Source organism: Theropithecus gelada, chromosome 2, assembly GCF_003255815.1.
Source record: "Theropithecus gelada isolate Dixy chromosome 2, Tgel_1.0, whole genome shotgun sequence".
NCBI classification, from domain to species: Eukaryota; Metazoa; Chordata; class Mammalia; order Primates; family Cercopithecidae; genus Theropithecus; species Theropithecus gelada.
This window is the reverse complement of record NC_037669.1, coordinates 91,966,867-91,988,887: the sequence shown is the minus strand read 5'-3', so window position 1 is coordinate 91,988,887 and position 22,021 is coordinate 91,966,867. Positions and strand designations below refer to the sequence as shown.

The following is a 22,021-nucleotide window of genomic DNA, read 5'->3' as shown; positions in this document are numbered from 1 at the left end:
CCAAAGTGCTGGGATTACAGGCGTGAGCCAGCGTGCCCAGCCTCCGTATGAGGGTTTTGATTAGGTATGTGGCTTTCTGCTCTGGTTCCCCAGGGTACAGTTGTAGGCTATAAAGTTGCTCAATTGCAGTCTAGAATTGGCTCCTCAGCAACAGACTGTCCTATCATTTGTGACGCACTCATCTGGTCCCTTTTGTTTTGGTGTCACTTAGTATAAAGGCCGCAAGGAGTTCACGCCTTTGGCACTTTTCCTTTTGCTGTCTATATGAGTAATAAAATGTTAAAATTGAAGAAAGGTTCACTGTTACTTAACCCATCAAATCTGTCAGGAGTTTGCTTCGTCCTCCTGCTATGACAACAGCTTAACAGCTATTACAACAGATTGGATGCAGAAGCAGATGGAAAATTCAGCTTATGTATTTATTTATTTATTTTGATGGAGTTTTAGCTCCTGTTGCCCGGGCTGAAATGCAATGACACAATCTTGCTCACTGCAACCTCCGCCTCCCAGGTTCAAGCGATTCTCCTGCCTCAGCCTTCTGAGTGGCTGGGATTACAGGCACACACCACCATGCCCAGCTAATTTTTCTGTGCTTTTAGTAGAGATGAGGTTTCACCATGTTGGCCAGGCTGGTCTCAAACTCCTGACCTCAGATGATCCACCTGCCTCAGCCTCCCAAAGTGCTGAGATTACAGGCGTGAGCCACTGCACCCTGCCAGCTTCTTCTATTGAGTATTAAAGAATTTTGCAAAAATGTAAAATAATGCTTTTGTTACTAAATTTTTTAAAGGAAAACATTTTCATAAAAATATTTATGTTAACAAGTAATGGGTTTATTAGTTTTTAAAATGAATATATACATATATGAAATTTCTGCATTGAAATATCTAGTTTGGTAAATAGTGATGAATTTAGCTCACACAAACAAAAGTATAACCACCCAATGGGTCCACCTTCCCTGCTGCCTAGACAGAGCCAATTTATCAAAGACAGGGAAATTGCAATAGAGAAAGAGTAATTCAAGCAGAGCCGGCTGTGCGGAAGACCAGAGTTTTATTATTACTCAAATCAGTCTCCCCCAAAACTCAGAGATCAAAATTTTTAAGGATAATTTGGTGGGAAGTTGGGGGCGGGCAGTGAATAGGGGGTGCTGATTGGTTGGCTTGTGGATGAAATCATAAGGAGTTGAAGCTGTTCTCTTACGATAAGTCAGTTCCTAGGTGGTGGCCGCAGAACTGGTTGGGAGGTCCAGATGGGGTCATTCAGTTGTCAGAAATGCAAAAATCTGAAAAGACATCTCAAAAGGCCAATCTTAGGTTCACAATAGTGATGTTATCTTCAAGAGTAATTGGGGGCTGGGCGTGGTGGTGGCTCACACCTGGAATCCTACTACTTTGGGAGGCCAAGGTGGGAGGATCACCTGAGGTCAGGAGTTCAAGACCAGCCCGACCAACATGGAGAAACCCCGTCCCTCCTAAAAATACAAAATTAGCCGGGCGTGGTGGTGCATGCCTGTAATCCCAGCTACTTGGGAGGCTGAGGCAGAAGAATTGCTTGAACTCAGGAGGAGGAGGTTGCAGTGAGCTGAGATAGTGCCATTGCACTCCAGCCTGGGCAATAAGAGTGAAATGCCGTCTCAAAAAAGCAAAAAAACAAACAAAAAACAAATCCAAAAATATTAGCTGGGTATGGTGGTGCGTGCCTGTAATCCCAGCTCCTCAGGAGGCTGAGGCAGGAGAATCACTTTGTAGCAGGATGAGCAGCAGAGAAAACTCCTCAGACACCAAGTTAAAGAAGGAAGGGGTTTATTCGGCCGGGGGCATCAGCAAGACTTCTGTCTCAAGAGCCGAGCTCCCTGAGTGAGCAATTCCTGTCCATTTTAAGGGCTCACAACTCTAAGGGGGTGCATGTGAGAGGGTCGTGATTGATTGAGCAAGCAGGGGGTATGTGACTGGGGGCTACATGCACCAGTAATTAGATTGGAACAAAACAAGATAGGAATTTTCACAGTGCATTTCTATACAATGTCTGTAATCTATAGATAACAGAACCAATTAGGTCAGGGGTCGATCTTTAACTACCAGGCCCAGGGTGTGGCACCCGGCTGTCTGCCTGTGGATTTCATTTCTGCTTTTTAATTTTTACTTCTTCTTTCTTTGGAGGCAGAAATTGGGCATAAGACAATATGAGGGGTGGTCTTCTCCCTTAGCCTGAACCCAGGAGAGGGAGGTTGCAGTGAGCCGAGATCCCGCCACTGCACTCTAGCCTGGGCGAGAGTGAGACTCCGTCTCCCTTCCCCTGAAAATAAAAATTGGGGAAGTTGTGCTTCTTAGGGCCTCTGGAATAATAGCTGGTAATATTTAGAATTCCAGCCCCTCTCATCCTAATTTGGTGGCTGGTGGCCTTTCATTCATTTTACAAGAACAGTTTAGCCCTTGGGAAGGGCTATTATTTAAACTATACTGAATTTCTTTCCAAGGCTAGTTCGGCCTATGCCCAGGAGTGGACAAAGACAGGTTAGAGGTTGAAAGGAAGATGAGGTGGGTTAGGTCTGATATCTTCTACTGTCATTGATAAGGCTCTGATGACTGGAGGAACACCAGGGTCCTTGGTCTCTGATAGGATTAACAACACAGACACACGTGGAGTGGTTTCAAGGAGGGAAAAGTTTAATAGGCAAGAAAGAAGGAAGGAAGAGGAAAACAGCTCCTCTGTAGAGACAGAGGGAGCGGAGATTCCAACAAAGAGAAAAGCACCGTGTGCGGAAAAGTGGCTGCTTATCTTGGGATGCTGGAGGAGGTGGTGTCTGGTTTCCATAGGGCTCAGGGGATTAGTTTGATCAGATGTGTCATTTACGTGGCAGCCAAAAACCTGGCCCTCCCACCCTAGCTTTTTTTTTTTTTTTTTTTTTTTTTTGAGACGGAGTCTCGCCCTGTCGCCCAGGCTGGAGTGCAGTGGCGCGATCTCGGCTCACTGCAAGCTCCGCCTCCCGGGTTCACGCCATTCTCCTGCCTCAGCCTCCCGAGTAGCTGGGAGTACAGGCGCCCGCCACCGCGCCCGGCTAATTTTTTGTATTTTTAGTAGAGACGGGGTTTCACTGTGGTCTCGATCTCCTGACCTTGTGATCCGCCCGCCTCGGCCTCCCAAAGTGCTGGGATTACAGGCGTGAGCCACCGCGCCCGGCCCACCCTAGCTTTTTAATATGCAAATGTAGAGCGCCATGAAGTTCTACTCACGTGGGAATATGTGGGGGGTGGCCATGTTGCCAGGCATCTGTCAGGGCAAAGAAGAGGAGGGCGGGAATCGCCAGGTTTGGGTGCACCCAGTTTCTAACGGCCTGAGTTTGCATAGCAAAGCTTGCCATCCGGCTCTAGGATCTCAGGTTTTCCTGCTAGACAAGAAACCTTTCTGGAGCTGCTTTAAAAGAAACAAAAGCCGGGCGCGGTGGCTCACGCCTGTAATCCCAGCACTTTGGGAGGCCGAGGCGGGTGGATCACGAGGTCAGGAAATCGAGACCATCCTGGCTAACACGGTGATACTCCGTCTCTACTAAAAATACAAAAAATTAGCCGGGCGTGGTGGCGGGCGCCTGTAGTCCCAGCTACTCGGGAGGCTGAGGCAGGAGAATGGCGTGAACCTGGGAGGTGGAGCTTGCAGTGAGCCGAGATCGTGCCACTGCACTCCAGTCTGGGAGACATAGCGAGACTCCGTCTCAAAAAAAAGAAAAAAAAAAAAAAGAAAAAAAAAGAAACAAAAACTTCCCAAGGCCCCCTTTTCTTCTCTATCTGCCTAAAATAATTTCTTAATAACTCCTATAACATCCGAATTTCCTTAGTTATAATGTTGCAAAGGCTGTTTCAAAAGCTCTTTGGGGTATTCAGTAATTTTTAAGAGTCTAAAAGGATTTCAACAACAAAACGTTTGGGAACCACTGTCCTAGAGAAGGTCTCCATGGATACGCATAAGTCTGTCCAATTGGAGTCCTGGTCTATTTCTTTCTTTCTTTTTTTTTTTTTGAGACGGAGTCTTGCTCTGTCGCCCAGGCTGGAGTGCAGTGGCACACGGTCTCTGCTCACTGTGAGCTCCGCCTCCCGGGTTCACGCTATACTCCTGCCTCAGCCTCCCAAGTAGCTGGGACTACAGGCGCCCGCCACCACGCCCGGCTAAATTTTTTGTATCTTTTTTAGTATAGACAGGGTTTCACCATATTAGCCAGGATGGTCTCGATCTCCTGACTTCTTGATCCGCCCGCCTTGGCCTCCCAAAGTGCTGGGATTACAGGCTTGAGCCACCGCGCCCGGCCCGTCCTGGTCTATTTCTACATTAGACACCACACAGCAGTGAACACACAATGAACAGGTCAACACGTGTCATTATAGAAGTGTGCAAAAGAGCTAGTAGCAGGCGTTCTTACGTTGTAAGTGTATTTATATAATGTTTACAACCATGGAAAACAACACTATATTTTGCTTATGGGTACCTGTGGTAAACACAACCCCAAATATTGCGCCCGAGAGGGACCTAGAGGGTCAAAGTGCGCCTCAGCATTTTCTCTTGCCCTGCACAAGTCGCATTCCGCCCCGAGAACTACGCTTCCCGGCAGGCCGCGCGCCGCGCGGTGACGCACTTCCTCTAGTTGTGCTGCTTTCTTCTGGCGCCGCCAGTGGCCCGCGGTGCGCGTTCGAATCCGTTTCAGACACGGTGCTGCTACTTCGTTTGGTCCGTGCGTGCGCGCGCAGATGTGGGCCCCGCGGGAACAGCTTCTGGGCTCGGCTACTGAAGGTGAGTCCGGGCAGCGAGACCGCCTCCCCCACCTCGTGCTCCAGCCGCAGGCGCCGCGCAGGCGTCGGCCGTATCCGCGAGAGTTGCACGCGGGGTGCGAGCTTTGTGAGGCGCTGACTACCCCTACAGCGGCTCTTACTCCCCTGGAGGGCCAGGTTCCTCCCTAGGTGTCCCGTACAGTCTCCACGGTGCTCACTCCACGACTCTTCGCCGGGCCTCCTGCACTTGTGCACTCCAGCAGTCATTGGCCATTTATGGTTGTTGAGCATTTGAGATGTGCTGAGTCGGCCGGGCGCGGTGGCTCAAGCCTGTAATCCCAGCACTTTGGGAGGCCGAGACGGGCGGATCACGAGGTCAGGAGATCGAGACCATCCTGGCTAACACGGTGAAACCCCGTCTCTACTAAAAAATACGAAAAACTAGCCGGGCGAGGTAGCGGGCGCCTGTAGTCCCAGCTACTCGGGAGGCTGAGGCAGGAGAATGGCGTAAACCCGGGAGGCGGCGCTTGCAGTGAGCCGAGATCGCGCCACTGCACTCCAGCCTGGGCGACGGAGCCAGACTCCGTCTCAAAAAAAAAAAAAAAAAAAAAAAAAGAGATGTACAGAGTGCAACTGAGGAACAGCATTTTATATTATTATATCATTTATTTTGAGACGGAGTCTCGTTCTGTCGCCCAGGCTGGAGTGCAGTGGCGCGATCTCTGTTCACTGCAACCTCCGTCTCCTGGGTTCAAGCAATTCTCTGCCTCAGCCTCCCGAGTAGCTGGGATCACAGGCGCCCTCCACCACGCCTGGCTAATTTTTGTATTTTTAGTAGAGACAGGGTTTCACCATGTTGGCCAGGCTGGTTTTGAACTCCTGGCCTCGTGATCCGCCCGCCTAGCCCTCCCAAAGTGCTGGGATTACAGGCGTGAGCCACCGCGCCCGGTGTATATTGTATTTTTATATTTTTTGAGTCCGTCCGTAATGCAGTGGCGGGATCTCGGCTCACTGCAGCCTCCGCTTCCCAGGCTCAAGTGATTCTCGTGCCTCAGCTTCCGGAGTAGCTGGAATTACAGGGGGCGCCTCACCACCCCAGCTGTTGTATTTTTAGTAGAGAGGGGATTTCGCCATGTTTGCCAGGCTGGTCTCGAACTCCTGGCCTCAAGCAATCCATCCGCGTTGGCCTCACAGTGTTGGGATTACAGGTGTTAGCCCCCCCAACCCGGCCCAAAACACTTTTTTTTTTTTTTTTTGTAGACAGAATCTCGCTTTGTAGCCCAGGCTGGAGTGCAGTGGGCGATCTCCACTCACTGCAACCTTTCTCCCCCAGGTTCCAGCGATTCTTCTGCCTCAACCTCCCAAGTGGCTGGAATTACAGGCACATGACACCACGCCCAGCTGTTTTTTTGTATTTTTAGTAGAAACTGGGTTTCACCATGTTGGCCAGGCTGATATTGAACTCCTAACCCCGGATAATCCACCCGCCTCGGCTTTACCAAAGTGTTGGGATTACTGGTGCGAGCTACTGCGCCCAGCCCCAAATGACTTCCAACAGGAGCAGTCTAGAACAGGGCTGGGCAAACTTTTTGTGTTTGGTTTTTTTTTTTTTGAGGTGGAGTCTCGCTCTGTCGCCCAGGCTGGAGTGCAGTGGCCGGATCTCAGCTCACTGCAAGCTCCGCCTCCCGGGTTCACGCCATTCTCCTGCCTCAGCCTCCCGAGTAGCTGGGACTACAGGCGCCCGCCACCTCGCCCAGCTAGTTTTTTTGTATTTTTTAGTAGAGACGGGGTTTCACCGTGTTAGCCAGGATGGTCTCGATCTCCTGACCTCGTGATCCGCCCGTCTCGGCCTCCCAGAGTGCTGGGATTACAGGCTTGTGCCACCGCACCCGGCCTGTGTTTGGTTTTTTTAAATAAACAGTGTCTCCCTATGTTGCCAAGGCTGGTCTCCCAACTCCTGGGCTCAAGGGATCCTCCCGCCTCGGTCTCCCAAAGTGCTATGATTACAGGCGTGAGCCACTGCACCTGGTCTCGCAAATGTTTTCTTTTAAAGGCCAGGTGGTAAATATTTCAGGCTTTGTAGGCCACACAGCTAGTGGTCTGCTGGTGTGTGAAAGCAAAGACTATAGGTAAACGAATGAGCATTGCTGTGTTCCAATAAAACTTTCTCTATGTACATTGAAATTTGAACTTTGGCTGAGTGCAGTGGCTCACGCCTGTAATCCCAGCACTTTGGGATGCCGAGGCGGATGGATCCCTTGAGCCCAGGAGTTCAAGACCAGCCTGGTCAACATGGCAACACCCCATCTCTACTTAACAAAAAAAGCAATTAGCTGGGCGTGGTGCCATACACCTGTAATCCCAGCTACTCTGAGGCTGAGGCGCAAGAATTGCTTGAACCTTGGAGGCAGAGGTTTCAATGAGCCGAGATCGTGTCACTGCACTCCAGCTTGGGTAGCAGAATGAGGCTCTGTCTAAAAAAAAAAAAAAAAAAAAAGAACATTGAATTTCATGTATACTTTTCATTATGAAATATTCTTTTTGATTTTTTTTTCCAGCCATTTAAAAATATAAAAACTGGCCCAGCGTGGTGGCTTACACCTGTAATCCCAGCACTTTGGGAAGTTGAGGCTAGGATCACTTGAGCCCAGAAGTTTGAGACCAGCCTGGGCAACATAGTGAGACATCATCTTTATGTTAAAATTTTTTTTTTTCTTTTTTTTTTTTTTTTGAGACGGAGTCTTGCTTTGTTGCCCAGGCTGGAGTGCAGTGGCCGGATCTCAGCTCACTGCAAGCTCCGCCTCCCGGGTTCACGCCATTCTCCTGCCTCAGCCTCCCGAGTAGCTGGGACTACAGGCGTCCGCCACATCGCCCGGCTAGTTTTTTGTTATTTTTTAGTAGAGACGGGGTTTCACCATCTTAGCCAGGATGGTCTTGATCTCCTGACCTCGTGATCCACCTGTCTCGGCCTCCCAGAGTGCTGGGATTACAGGCTTGAGCCACCGTGCCCGGCCAAATTTTTTTTTTTCTTAAGTAAAGACTATTCTTAGCCCTTGGGTGGTATAACAACAGGTGACAGGCTGGATTTGGCCTGTGTGTAGTTTGCCAAGCCATCGTCCAGCATGTAGCTGTTTGTCCTGTGTGGGAGCCCTTGTGCCTCTTTCCATCCATTCTTTGAGGGTGGTGGGCTTTGTCTCTGCCTACTGTGCCAAGACCAGTTCAATTGGATAGCAAAACTAAAGAAAGTAAAGATGGTGGGCCGGATTGCAGTGACTCACGTTTGTAATCACAGCACTTTGGGAGGCTGAGGTGGGTGGATCATCTGAGGTCAGGGGTTCGAGACCAGCCTGGCCAACATGGTGAAACTCTGTCTCTACTAAAAATACAAAAATTAACCGGGCTTGGTGGTGTGCGCTTGTAATCCCAGCAACTCAGAAGGCTGAGGCAGGAGAATTCAACCCAGGAAGTGGAGGTGGAGGTGGAGGTGGAGGTTGCAGTGAGCTGAGATCGTGCCACTGTACGCCTGGGCACCAAGAGCAGAAGTCCGTCTCAAAAAAAAAAAGAAAGTAAAGACAGTAACACTAAGTTGAACTTTAGAAGGAGAATAACTTTTCCCTCTTGTGAGTGGCAAAGGGTGATTTGTGGTCACAGAGCTAGAAAGGTTCTTTGACAGCCGGGCGCGGTGGCTCAAGCCTGTAATCCCAGCACTTTGGGAGGCCGAGACGGGCGGATCACGAGGTCAGGAGATCGAGACCATCCTGGCCGACACGGTGAAACCCCGTCTCTACTAAAAAGTACAGAAAACTAGCCGGGCGAGGTGGCGGGCGCCTGTAGTTCCAGCTACTCGGGAGGCTGAGGCAGGAGAATGGCGTAAACCCGGGAGGCGGAGCTTGCAGTGAGCTGAGATCCGGCCACTGCACTCCAGCCTGGGCGGCAGAGCGAGACTCCGTCTCAAAAAAAAAAAAAAAAAAGAAAGGTTCTTTGACTTCCCTAAGTGCTTTGCAGATGTGTCCAACATGGGCGGAGGCACCTGCTCCTGAGGTCCTGGAGTGTGCCTGTCATTCAACACCTGTTCCCTTCTTGGAGGACTTCTTTGCCTCCCTGAATGATTTGCCTGTGAGTGGTCTTATGCTGGGGAGAGGCACCTAAGGAGTAAGGGCAGAGCCGGGACTCGAGGTAGGATCCCTTAGTTCAGCTGTATGAGGTTATTCTGTGTCCCTCAGTTTTTTCCCGCCTGCTCAGTGGGATCAGAACCATCTGTCCCTCTGGAAGGGCGAGGCTTAGATGGTCTTTTTTGCTGAAAACTCTAAGGATTTGCCTCCTTGCCTTGTGCTTTGCTCAGATGTAGCCACTGGGAGTGGCCAAATCATGGTACTCAGTTTTTCTACTTCTAAAACTTTAGAACTTGAAATAGTAAGATTGCTTTTTTTTTCCTCCTGACTTTAGTGAGGAAAACAGTAACTTGGAAAATTACCCAAGACAGTTATCAAACAAGATTATAATTTTATGTATTTTTAAAATTTTAAAATGCTGCTCCATTTACACAAAGATGTGCAGTTCTGGATAGATACATAGTGTAGGCACATATTATGGGGCCAGGATGATGGTTTTCTAGGGCATGCAAGAGGAGAAATTGTATATATGTCTTTATTAAATCACTTGACACATTCTCATCAGCTTAATACAAAAGCCAGAGTTGTTGTTGGGGTCTGTTTAGAGTGTTTTTCCAGGGGTGATGATTTCAGCAGGGATGATGTCATTATCACATTTAGGGCTTTTTTTTCTTGCAAACCCAAGGACAAGGCTACCCCTTAGCCTAATTCCCCATAGTAACTGCACTATTACTCTCTGGGGAGCTCAAAAATAGATGAGCCAAATTATAAGCTGCTTTTTTTTTCCCTTTGAGACGGAGTTTTTCACTCTCATTGCCCAGGCTGGAGTGCAGTGGCACGATCTCAGCCCACTGCAACCTCCTCCTCGTGGGTTCAAGTGATCCTCCTGCCTCAGCCTCCTAAGTAGCTGGGATTACAGGCGTGCGCCACCACACCTGGCTAATTTTTGCGTTTTTAGTAGAGATGGGGTTTCACCATGTTGGCTAGGCTGGTCTCGAACTACTTACCGCCTGCCTTGGCCTCCCGAAGTGCTGGAATTACAGGCATGAGGCACCGTGCAGAGCCTGGCCAGCTTCTATATATCTTGTAAACACATATGCCTTATCAGTATGTTCCTGTCTTTCACACTGGAATAAAGAGTGTCAAGGAGGAAGCTTCGGCCTGCTGCTAAGACCCTCCTCCCCCTGAGAGGCACTCCCTTCCCCAGACTCTGTCCCTTCTACAAAGGCACAGGTCACAGGTTAGAAATACCACATCGCAGTTCCTTTTCTGAACTTTCAGAATCAGTGACATTCAAGGATCAGGAAAACATTCTTCTTTCCCCTCAGCAAAGATATGGCAGGGAAGGCTGGGCGCGGTGGCTCATGCCTGTAATCCCAGCATTTGGGAGGCCGAGGTGGGTGGATCACCTGAGGTCAGGAGTTTGAGACCAGCCTGGCCAACATGGTGAAACCCCGTCTCTACAAAAAATACAAAAAGTAGCCGGGTGTGGTGGTGCATGCCTGTAATCCCAGGGAAGTTGAGGTGGGAGGCTCCCTTGAGCCCAGGAGGTGGAGGTTGTAGTGAGCAGAGATTGCGCCACTGCATTCCAGCCTGGGCAACAGTGAGACCCTGTCTCAATCAATCAATAAATTCCACAATGATTATTTTTATTATTAGAGGTGTGGGTCTCATTGTCGCCCAGGCTGGTCTTGAAGCCCTGGATTCAAGTGATCCTCCCACCTCAGACTCCCAAAGTGTTGGGATTAAAGGTGTGAGCCACTGAAACCGGCCTGACACATTTTTTAAAAATACATTTTTATTAAATCACAGACTTCTCTTTCATAAACTATTTTTGAGATGGAGTTTTGCTGTTGCCCAGGCTGGAGTACGGTGGTGTGATCTCTGCTCATGCAACCTTCGTCCCCTGGGTTCAAGTGATTCTCCTGCCACAGCTTCCTGAGTAACTGGGATTATAGGTGTGCACTACGATGCCTGGCTAATTTTTGTATTTTTAATGGAGATGGGGTTTCTTTGCCATGTTGGTTAGATTGGTCTCAAACTCCTGACCTCAAGTGGTCTGCCTACCTCGGCCTCCCAGAGTTCTGGGATTATAGGTGCCTGCCACTGTGCTTGGTCCATTTTCATAAATTAAAGGAAAAAAAAATGTCTACCTGGAGTCACATAACACATGGGGGAAATGATGCCTTGTCTCAACAGTTTTGCTAATTTTTAGGGTAGAAAAATGATGAATGCTTAGAGTTTACCTTACCACATTTGATTAAGATTAGTGTTTCTGTAAAGACGTAATAGGGAAGTGGTGCAGAGCATAGGGAAGTTGACTCAAGCATAAGGCAGTAGGTGCAAGGAGCTCGGGGTCTGGGTCCGCTGAGAAGGCTCAGGTGACCACAGCCAAGGCTCAGAGGGCTCTTGGGGATCCTCTTGATGGGCCTGGTAGGGCTGGCTTCTTAAGACTGCTTCTTTCTTTCCCCAGCTCTGCCTGCCAAGGATTCTGTCTGGCCTTGGGAAGGGAAGCCTAGATATCTGGTGAGTTGGACCCACCTTTCTCTTTTCTGAAATGCTGGCTCATTTCTCAGAGAATGGGCTCATCTCTCTTTCTTGGGAAGGGAGGAAGTTATTAAGTGGTTTATGCCTTGTGTTAGCCATTGTTCTAGGCATATTATAATGGTTTTTGTGTTTAATCTTTCTGTTTTTTGAACTTATACAAAAACATGACCAAGTTTAATATTAATTCAGAGTATTCTAAAATGTAATGGTAACTTTTTATAAAAACCTTGGGTTATTAAGATCCTAAAATGCACTATTAAAAGTTCCCTATGTCAACATTTGCACAAATAATTATAACACTTTAATAGTATCTAATAGTCTTATCTTGTACATTGGACCTCTTTTTCACATTTTATTATAGAAAACAAAGATGCAAAAGTGGAAAAAGAGTTAATGAACTCTTCTGTATCCTCATACCACTTCAGCAATGATCAACTCATGGCCAATTTTATTTCATCTCCATTCCTACTGGATTAAAGAAAATCCAAGGCATCATACCATTTAATCCATAAATATTTCAGTCTTATGTTTAAATCATTAACAGCTGTAGGAGATGGGTGGTGACGTCCCCATTTGAGATATGAGATCATCTGGCTTAGAGGGATTACATGATTTATGCACGGGGACATGCGAATGGCCAAATGGTAGAGTCAGGAATTAAATCCAGATTTCTCTGATCTCAAACCATTAATTTTCTGTGATGCCTTCTTGACTGTTGTTTTTTTGTCCTAGAAAACTACCCAGTGATAAAAGAACACATTTTCCAACTCTAGGAAATGGGGTTATGTTTTTAGATGAAGAGCCCCATAGAGTTCACCCCCTTCTTCTGATGTTGCGTATCCCTGTCCCCCAACCCTTATGGTCTTTTCTGTACCAGAAATTTAATTTATTGGTTTCTGGGCAGAGGACTATATGAGATTGTGGGAGCTAGCCAAATAGAGTGTTAAATTCACTGTCCTTATTCTCAAAGATCCAAGATTCTTTGGGAAATGATGCATAGAGACAGGAAATTAATGACACTGGTAATAATTATGATGAAGACAGCTAAAACTGTAAAATAGTACAGGGAAAGACTAGGTGTTAGGCTGTAGCTGTTAAAACAATGCACAGCCACAAAGAATGGCCTTAGTTTTGGATTGATAATCAAATTCATGGTATGCAATGTCCTTTAACCCTGCATTAAATTCACGTAGCTTCATGAAGGGATAGAGTATAGGAGACATAGCAGCCACACCATTCTTCTCAGGAGGTTTTGTGCTGGTCTCTGGGGCAGCTTCCAGGCCATAGGGGCCAAGCTTGATTGATACAGATGAGGGTGACTTGGGAGCAAATTACTTCATTATCAGGGAAGCAACTGCCTTTATTTTCCTGTATTCCCTTCTCTGCCCCAACCTTTTTTCTTTTCTTTTTTTTTTTTTTTTTTTTTGAGGCGGAGTTTCGCTCTTGTCGCCCAGGCTGGAGTGCAATGGCGCAATCTCGGCTCACTGCAACCTCTACCTCGTGAGTTCAAGCGATTCTCCTGCCTCAGGATCCAGAGTAGCTGGGATTACAGGCACGCGGCACCACACCCGGCTAATTTCTGTATTTTTAGTAGAAACGGGGTTCACCGTGTTAGCCAGGCTGGTCTCGAAGTCCTGACCTCAGGTGATCTGCCCGCCTCGGCTTCCCAAAGTGCTAGGATTATAGGCATGAGCCACTGTGCCCGGCCCATCTTATGTTTTCATGCACTTCAGAGTAAGTTGCAGATCTCAATACATTTCACCTCTAAATACTTCAGCATGCATATCATTAAGTAGAATTCAATATTGTTTCTAATTTTTTTCTGAGGTCAAATTTACATACAGCGAAATGCACAGATTTTGAATTTGCCATTTGTTGAGTTCAGCACTTCTACAGCTATTTGTTAGCTATTCACATAGCTTCCTTTTTTATGTGTCTATTCAAAGTTTTGACACATTTAAAACAATTTATGATTGACATATAATGTTTGTACCTTTTAATGGGGTACGATGTGGTGTTTTCACACATGTATACATTGTGTAATGATCAAATTGGGGTAATTAGCATATCTATCACCTTAAACATTTATCATTTCTTTGTGATGAGAACATTCAGAAACCTCTTTTCTTTTTTTTTTTTTTTTTTTTTTGTTTGAGACGGAGTCTCGCTCTGTCGCCCAGGCTGGAGTGCAGTGGCCGGATCTCAGCTCACTGCAAGCTCTGCCTCCCGGGTTCACGCCATTCTCCTGCCTCAGCCTCCGGAGTAGCTGGGACTACAGGCGTCCATCACCGCGCCTGGCTAGTTTTTTGTATTTTTTCAGTAGAGATGGGGTTTCACCGTGTTAGCCAGGATGGTCTCGATCTCCTGACCTCGTGATCCACCCGTCTTGGCCTCCCAAAGTGCTGGGATTACAGGCTTGAGCCACCGTGCCCAGCCAAAAACCTCTTTTCTAGCTATTTTGAAATATACAGTTCTGGCTGGGCATGGTGGCTCACACCTGTAATGCCAGTGCTTTGGGAGGCGGAGATGGGCGGATCACCTGAGGTCAGTAGTTCGAGACCAGCCTGGCCAACATGGGGAAAACCCGTCTCTACTAAAAATACAAAAATTAGCTGGGTGTGGTAGTGGGCGCCTGTAATCCCAGTTACTCAGAAGGCTGAGGCAGGAGAATTACTTGAGTTTGGGAGGTGGAGGTTGCAGTGAGCCGAGATCGAGCCACTGCACTCCAGTCCAGGCAACAGAGCAAGACTCCATCTCAAAAAAACAAAAAAAATACAATTTATTATTGTTAACGCTAAGCTTCCTATTTTGCAATAGAACACCAGAACTTAGTCCTTCTGTATGATGTAGTTCTGCACCTAGTGACCAATCTCTCTCCTGCTTTCCTCTCCCTTCCCCTCTCCATCCTCTGGTAACTACTATTTTACTCTTTACTTTCTTTCTTTTTTTTTTTTTTTTTAATTAAATAGAGACGAGGTCTTACTATGTTGTCCAGGCTGGTCTCGAACTCCTGGATTCAAGCAGTCCTCCCACCTTGGACTCTCAAAGTGCTGTGATTACAGGTGTGAGCCATTGCACTTGGCCTACTCTCTACTTCTTTGAGAACAACTTGTTTTCTTTTTTTTTTTGAGATAGAATCTCCCTCTGTTGCCCATGCTGGAGTACAGTGATGTGATCTTGGCTCACTGCAATCTCCGTCTCCCGGGTTCAAGCGATTTTCCTGCTTTAGCCTCCTGAGAAGCTGGGATTACAGGCATGCGACACCACGCCCAGCTAATTTTTGTATTTTTAGTAGAGACGTGGTTTCATCATGTTGGCCAGGCTGGTCTCGAACTCCTGACCTCAGGTGATCCGCCTGCCTCGGCCTCCTGAAGTGCTGGGATTACAGGCATGAGCCACGGTGCCTGGCTCGTCTTTTGTCATGTATTTGTTTCATGAATATTTTGTTCTAGCCTAGAGCCTACCTATTCGTTTTCTTAATGTCTTTTGATGAGCAGGAGTTTTAAAATTTTGATGAAGTTTGTTAAAACTATAAAATGGTTTTTTAAATATGAAATTTGGTCAACTTTTCTGTTTTATGTTTTTTGCTGTCTGTATGCTGTCAAAGAAATCTTCGCTTATCTCCAAGTTGTGAAGATTTTTTTCTAGAAACTGTATAATTTTGGCTGGGGGCGGTGGCTCATGCCCACAATCCTAGCTTTGGGAGGCCGAGGTGGGTGGATTGCTTGAGGTCAGGAGTTTGAGACCAGCCTGGTCAACATGGTGAAATTCCATCTCTACTAAAAATACAAAAATTCAGCCGGGCGCTATGGCTGATGCCTGTAATCCTGGCACTTTGGGAGGCCGAGAGGGGCAGATCACCTGAGGTCAGGAGTTCGAGGCCTGCCTGGCCAGCATGGTGAAATCCCGACTCTACTAAAAATTAGCTGGGCGTGGTGGCACGCGCCTATGGTTCCAGCTACTTGGGAGGCTGAGATACGAGAATCACTTGAACCTGGGAGGTGGAGGTTGCAGTGAGCTGAGGTCACACCACTGCACTCCAGCCTGGGCGACAGAGTAAGACTCCGTCTCAAAAAAAGAAAAAAAAATTAGCTGGGCGTGGTGATGCGCGCCTGTAATCCCAGCTACTTGGGAGACTGAGGCAGGAGAATCACTTGAACCTGGGAGGCAGAGGTTGCAGTGAGCCAAGATTGCACCAACGTACTCCAGCCCGGGCAACAGAGTGAAACTCCATCTCAAAAAAAAAAGAAACTTAAAAAAAAAAAATCAACTTTAAGTTGAGGTGATTTTTAGGTTTTTTTGGAATGGTATGAGATAGGGATTGGTGTTCTTTATTTTTAAATTTGGGCATTCCGTTCTTCCAATACTGTTTTTGAAAAGACTTTCCTTCTTTCATTGAATTCCTTTGATACTTTTGTTAAAAATCAATTGTGGGGCGAGGCACAGTGCTCATACCTGTAATCCTAGCACTCTGGGAGGTCAAGGCAGGTGGATCGCTTGAGCCCAGGAGTTCGAGACCAGCCTGGGCAACATGGCGAAACCTCATCTTTACAAAAAGTACAAAAAATTAGCTGGAGTTGTTTGCCTGTAGTCCCAGCTATGTGGGAGGCTGAGGTGGGAGGATCACTTGAGCCTGGCAGGTTGAGGCTGCAGTGAACCATGTTCGCACCGTTGCACTCCAGCCTGGGTGATGGAGTGAGACCCTGTCTCAAAAAAAAAGAAAAATCAGTTGTGGGTCTGTTTTCTGGGTGCTCTGTTCTGCTCCTTTGAACTCTTCTCACATTTGTATTGTGCTCCTCGCTAATGTAGCTTTATGGTAAGTCTTAAAAATCAGGTAGTGTAAGTCCTTAAATTTTATTATTATTATTATTATTATTATTATTATTATTATTATTATTATTTTGAGACAGAGTCTCACCGCTGTCTCCCCAGCTGGAGTGCAGTGGCGTGATCTTGGCTTATTGCAACCTCCACCTCCCAGGTTCAAGTGATTCTCCTGCCTCAGACTCTCTAGTAGCTAGGACTACAGGCGTGTACCGCCATGCATGGCTAATTTTTTGTATTTTTAGTAGAGACGGGGTTTCACCGTGTTAGCCAGGATGGTCTCAATCTCCTGACCTCCTGATCTGCCCGCCTCTGCCTCCTAAAGTGCTGGGATTACAGGCATGAGCCACCGCACCTGGCTAATTTTATTATTTTTTTGAGGTTGTTTTGCATATTCTAAGTCTTTTGCATTTTTATATAAATATTGAAATCTATCAATTTGAAATTGAAAGTCTTATCAATTTCTACAATGAGATTTTGATTGAATTGCTTTGAATTTTTATATTAGTTTGGGGGAAAATAACATCTTAACATTATTGAGTGTTCTGGTCCATCAGCACAGTGTCTCTCCATTTATTTAGACAATTTTTTCCTCATTTATGTAGATCTTTATCTTAATAATCTGGGCTTTTTCTTTTTTCTTTTTTTTTGAGACAGAAGATCCCTCTGTTTCCCAGGCTGGAGTGCAGTTGTGCAATCTCAGCTCACTACAGCCTCTGCTTCCTCAGTTCAAGTGATTCTCTTGCCTCAGCCTCCTGAGTAGCTAGGATTACAGGCGTGCACCACCACACATGGCTGTTTTTTGTATTTTCAGTAGATGGGCTTTCGCCATGTTGGCCAGGCTGGTCCCAAACTCCTGATCTCAAGTGATCCTTGGCTTCCCAAAGTGTTTGGACTGCAGGTGTGGCCACCATGCCCGGCTGTCACCGTTAGTATTAATGAATCAATAATAATGGTGGTTATTAACTAACGTCCATACTTTATTCGGATTTCTTTAGTTTTAATGACCATTTTCTGTTCCAAGATCCCATCCAGGTTATCATATTACACTTAGTTGTCATGTCTCCAAGGAAGTACTAGTCAGATATTTTGTAGAATGTCCCTTACTTGGGATTCGTTTGACGTTTTCCTCAAGTGAGTATCACTTGAGCCCAGCAGTTCAAGACTAGTCTGGGCAACACAGCAAGAACCCATCTCTAAAAAATTAAAAAAGAAATTCACTGGGATTGGTGGCATGTACCTGTAGTCCTAGCTACTTGGGAGGCTGCCGTGGGAGGATCACTTGAGCTCAGGAGTTTAAGGCTGCATTGAGCTATGATTATGCCACTGTACTCCAGCCTGGGCGACAGAGTGAGACCTTATCTCTTAAAAAACAAAACAAGGCCGGGCGCAGTGGGTCAAGCCTGTAATCCCAGCACTTTGGGAGGCTGAGACGGGCAGATCACGAGGTCAGGAGATTGAGACCATCTTGGCTAACGGTGAAACCCCGTCTCTACTAAAAAATACAAAAAACTAGCCGGGTGAGGTGGCGGGCGCCTGTAGTCCCAGCTACTCGGGAGGCTGAGGCAGGAGAATGGGGTAAACCCGGGAGGCGGAGCTTGCAGTGAGCTGAGATCCGGCCACTGCACTCCAGCCTGGGCGACAGAGCAAGACTCCGTTTAAAAAAACAAAACAAAACAAAACAAGCCAGGCGCGGTGGCTGATGCCTGTAATCTCAGGAGAATTGCTTGAACCCCAATTGCTTTAATTTTTTGATACTCTGTGTGTATGTGTGTGTGTAAAATTTAAAATTCTAATTGTTCATTCCTGGTATATAGGAAAGCAGTTGACATATAGGAAAGCAGATGATCTTATATCCTGCAGCCTTTCTATGCTTGTTTATTAGTTCCAAGATTTTTTTTTATTTATTTACTTATTTTTGTAGATTCTCTGGGATTTCCTATGTAGACAGTCATGTCATCTGTGAACAAAGACAGCTTTATCTTTTCAAATGTGTGTACATGTTCTTTTTCTTGTCTCATTGCAGTAGCTAGGACTTTCAGTACAATGTTGAACAGGAGTGGTGAGAGAAGGCATCCTTGCTTTGTTTCCAGTTATCTAGGAAAACCATCTAGTCTCTCGCTATAAAGCAGGATGTTTGTTGTAGGTTTTTTGTAGATGTTCTTTGTCAATTGAAGAAGTTCTGCTATATTTCTAGTTTGCTGAGAGCTATTACTTTTTATTTTTGTTTTTTATTTTTTTGAGACAGTCTCAGTCTATCTGCCAGACTGGAGTGCAGAAGCGCCATCTCGGTGCACTGCAACTTCTGCCTCTTGGGTTCAAGCAATTCTCATGCCTCAGCCTCCCAAGTAGCTGGGATTACAGGTGTGCACCACCATGCCCAGCTAATTTTTGTATTTTTAGTGGAGACGGGGTTTCACCATGTTGGCCAGGCTGGTCTCAAGCTCCTGACCTCAAGTGATCTGCTTACCTTAGCCTCCCAGAGTACTGAGCCACCATGCCTAGCTGAGAGTTTTTACTTTTTGTTCTTGTTGTTGAGACAAAGTCTTGCTCTGTCTCCAGGTTGGAGTGCAGTGGCATGATCTTGGCTCACTGCAACCTCCGCTTCCCAGGTTCAGGTGACTCTCCTGCCTCAGCCTCCCGAGTAGCTGGTATTACAGGTGCCCACCACCATGCCTGGCTAGTTTATTTATTTTTAGTAGAGACAGGGTTTTGCCATGTTGGCCAGGCTGGTCTCGAACTTGTAACCTTAGGTGATCTGCCTGCCTTAGCCCCCCAAAGTGCTGGGATTACAGGCAAGAGTCACCATGGCTGGCCAGAGACGGGGTCTTGCCATGTTGCCCAGGCTGATCTCAAACTCCTGAGCTCAAGCAATCCTGCTTTAAACTCCCAAACTGTTGGGATTACAGGCATGAGCCGCCACGCCTGGCAACTGAGAATTTTTATAGTCACTAGATGTTGGGTTTTGTCAAGTGTGTTTTCTGCATCAAATGATATGATCATCTGATTTTGTTTCTTTAGCCTATTTAACATGGTGGATTACAATGATTGATTTTCTTTTCTTTTCTTTTCTTTAAGCCCACGAGCCTAGTTTATGACATTCCATTGGGCAAAATCTTCTGTTCCCAGCACTGAGTATGGCCCAAGCCCCACAGCAGCTGCCGAGGGACCCAACTGCCCTGCCTGCCTCTAGCTCCCAGCATTGCTACTGGGGAGGCCAAGGGTACTGAAGTTCGTCCCACTGTCACCTGTCCATACATGTCAGAGAGGCCAGGCCGTCGTGGGGCGGTTGGGGCAGGACTATAGTTGTGACCGAGGGCTTGTGAGTGGGCCTCCTACTCCATAGTGCAGGAGGAACTCTAGAAGCTCTGCTGTCTGTCAGTGATACAGCTTCCAAGGTGTTCTTGAGTAGCAGACATTGTCCCTCAGGAGGGGGGACCCCAAGGCCATGAGCACCCTGTTCCAGGGGAGGCCTTTTATGTAGATGGGCATGAGGGAGTGGGGAGCCCAGTGCATCAGATACTGGTTGAGTTGGGGTTTGCTCTTTGGAACAACTCCTTCAGGAAGCTGAGGCCTATGATTTGGTAACAGACCTGCTTGGTAGGCCATCTTCACACACTCCTCCATCTTGCAGTGCTCTTCCCGGCATAGGCCTGTGATCTTTTAGGGCAGCGTGCCTCCATGAGGCTGGATGAACTGGCTAAGCAGCAAAACATTGTCATAGTTTTACTTGTGGTTCAGGTTCCAATGGCAAATGGGGCACTGACCAGAGGGGTTTGGGGGATTTGGACTCTCCTTGGGAGTTGCTGTGATACGGCCTTCAATTATAGTTGTCTTTCCTTCTTGGATCTCCACCACTGCCCTGAACCGGCGAGCTGGAAGCTGAGACCAGCTGGTCGCTGCTGGGCCTGCTAGGAGCCCATGGGGAAGCTGCCCACAGCTGGACCCCGGAGCCTCGAAGGCAGCCGTCTTGAAAAACCAACCCTGACCTCTACAATGATTGATTTTCAAATGTTGAACCAGCTTTGCAGAACTATAATAAACCCAAGTGTGGTGTGTAATTCTTATACTTTTCTGGATTTGATTTTCTTATATTTTGGGAGGGGGGTATTGTGTCTCTGTGAGATATATTGATCTATAGTTTTAATTTCTAATGTTTTTATCTAGATTTGCTATTAGGGTAATGCTGGATTCATAGGATGGGTTAGGAAATGTTCCATCTGCTTCTATGTTCCAGTAGAGACGGGGTTTCACCATGTTGGCCAGGCTGGTCTCAAACTCCTGACCTCAGGAGATCCGCCTGCCTCAGCCTCCCAAAGTGAAGTGCTAGGATTACAGACGTGAGCTGCTGAAAAAAGTTTTAATTTCGGTGAAGTCTGTTTTATTGTGTTTTTCTTTTATGGATTGTAGTTTTGGTGTCATGTCTAAGAACTCTTTACCAAGCACTAGGTCCCAATACAGATCTTCTCCTGTATTTTTTTCTAACATTTTTATATTTTTATATTTAAATTAGTGATTCATTTTGATTTTTTTTTTTTTTTTGTATACAGTGTGAGGTTTTAGGTTCAGGTTAATTTTTTTGTCTGTGAATGTCCAGTTGGTCCAGCGCCGTTTGTTGCAAAATCTATTCTTCATTGAATTACTTTTAGCAATTTGGGGTATTTGTGTTGATCTCTTTTTGGGTTCTTGGTTCTCGGTTCTCTTCTATTGATCTGTGTGTCTATTCTTCCATCAATACCCTGTCTCAAGTATTGCAGTGACCAAATAGTAGTAAGTTTAATATGAGGTAGAGTGATCCCTCTTACTTTGTTCTTCTAGTTTCTTTGCCTTATATATATTATAGGATAAGTTGTCTATAAATCTACAAAAAAAATCTGTTTGGGATTTTGATAGGAATTGTGTTAAATCTATAGATCATTTTGGGGAAGATTGACGTCTTTACTATGTTGAGCCTTCCAACTCATGAACATGCTTTGTCTCCCCATTTAGCTAGATCTTCTTTGATTTTTTTTTTCCATTGGCATTTTGTAGTTTTCAGTGTACAGATGTTATACTTGTTTTGTTGGGTTTATGTTAGGCACCTCTTTTTGGGGGGAGTGATTGTAAATGGTATTATGTTTTTAATTTCAGTTTCACATGGTTGTTGCTAATCTATAGGAATACGATGGATGTTTTTTTTTTTTTTTTTTTTTTTTTTTTTTTGAGACGGAGTCTTGCTCTGTCTCCCAGGCTGGAGTGCTGTGGCCGGATCTCAGCTCACTGCAAGCTCCGCCTCCCGGGTTCCGGCCATTCTCCTGCCTCAGCCTCCCAAGTAGCTGGGACCACAGGCGCCTGCCACCTCGCCCGGCTAGTTTTTTGTATTTTTAGTAGAGACGGGGTTTCACCGTGTTAGCCAGGATGGTCTCGATCTCCTGACCTCGTGATCCACCCGTCTCGGCCTCCCAAAGTGCTGGGATTACAGGCTTGAGCCACCGCGCCCGGCCACGATGGATGTTTATGTGTTCATCTTGTATCTTTCAATCCTCCTGGACTCACTTACTAGTTATATGATCATTTTTATAGATTCCTTTGCATTTCCTGCATAGAAAACCATGTCCTTGGCAAATAGAGGTAATTTTATTTCTTCCTTACCAGTCTCTATGCTTTTTACTTCCTCTTCTTGCCTTGTACTGGACAGAATGTTTGATTACTTTTTGAGAACCAAAAATTATTTACTTATTTTAAAAACCAGTTTTCATTTAAATATAAAACATTCCTTTTTTTTTTTTTTTTTTTTTT

At 46.3% G+C, this 22,021-nt stretch overlaps 1 protein-coding gene and 1 pseudogene across 2 annotated transcripts in view; one reads left to right on the top strand and one right to left on the bottom strand.

The window, feature by feature from the left end:
• The first annotated feature begins 4,593 nt into the window (after positions 1–4,593).
• ZNF589 (zinc finger protein 589) overlaps positions 4,594–22,021 on the top strand; it is a 29,083-nt gene continuing 11,655 nt past the window's right edge. For both annotated transcript variants that reach the window (XM_025377105.1, XM_025377104.1), the window contains exons 1-2: positions 4,594–4,782; positions 11,346–11,398. In XM_025377105.1, coding sequence (XP_025232890.1) covers positions 4,740–4,782; positions 11,346–11,398 — 96 coding nt within the window. In that variant the 5' untranslated portion in view covers positions 4,594–4,739. The remainder of the gene's footprint in view (positions 4,783–11,345; positions 11,399–22,021) is intronic.
• Positions 19,622–22,021, bottom strand: part of LOC112618354 — a 4,306-nt pseudogene continuing 1,906 nt past the window's right edge.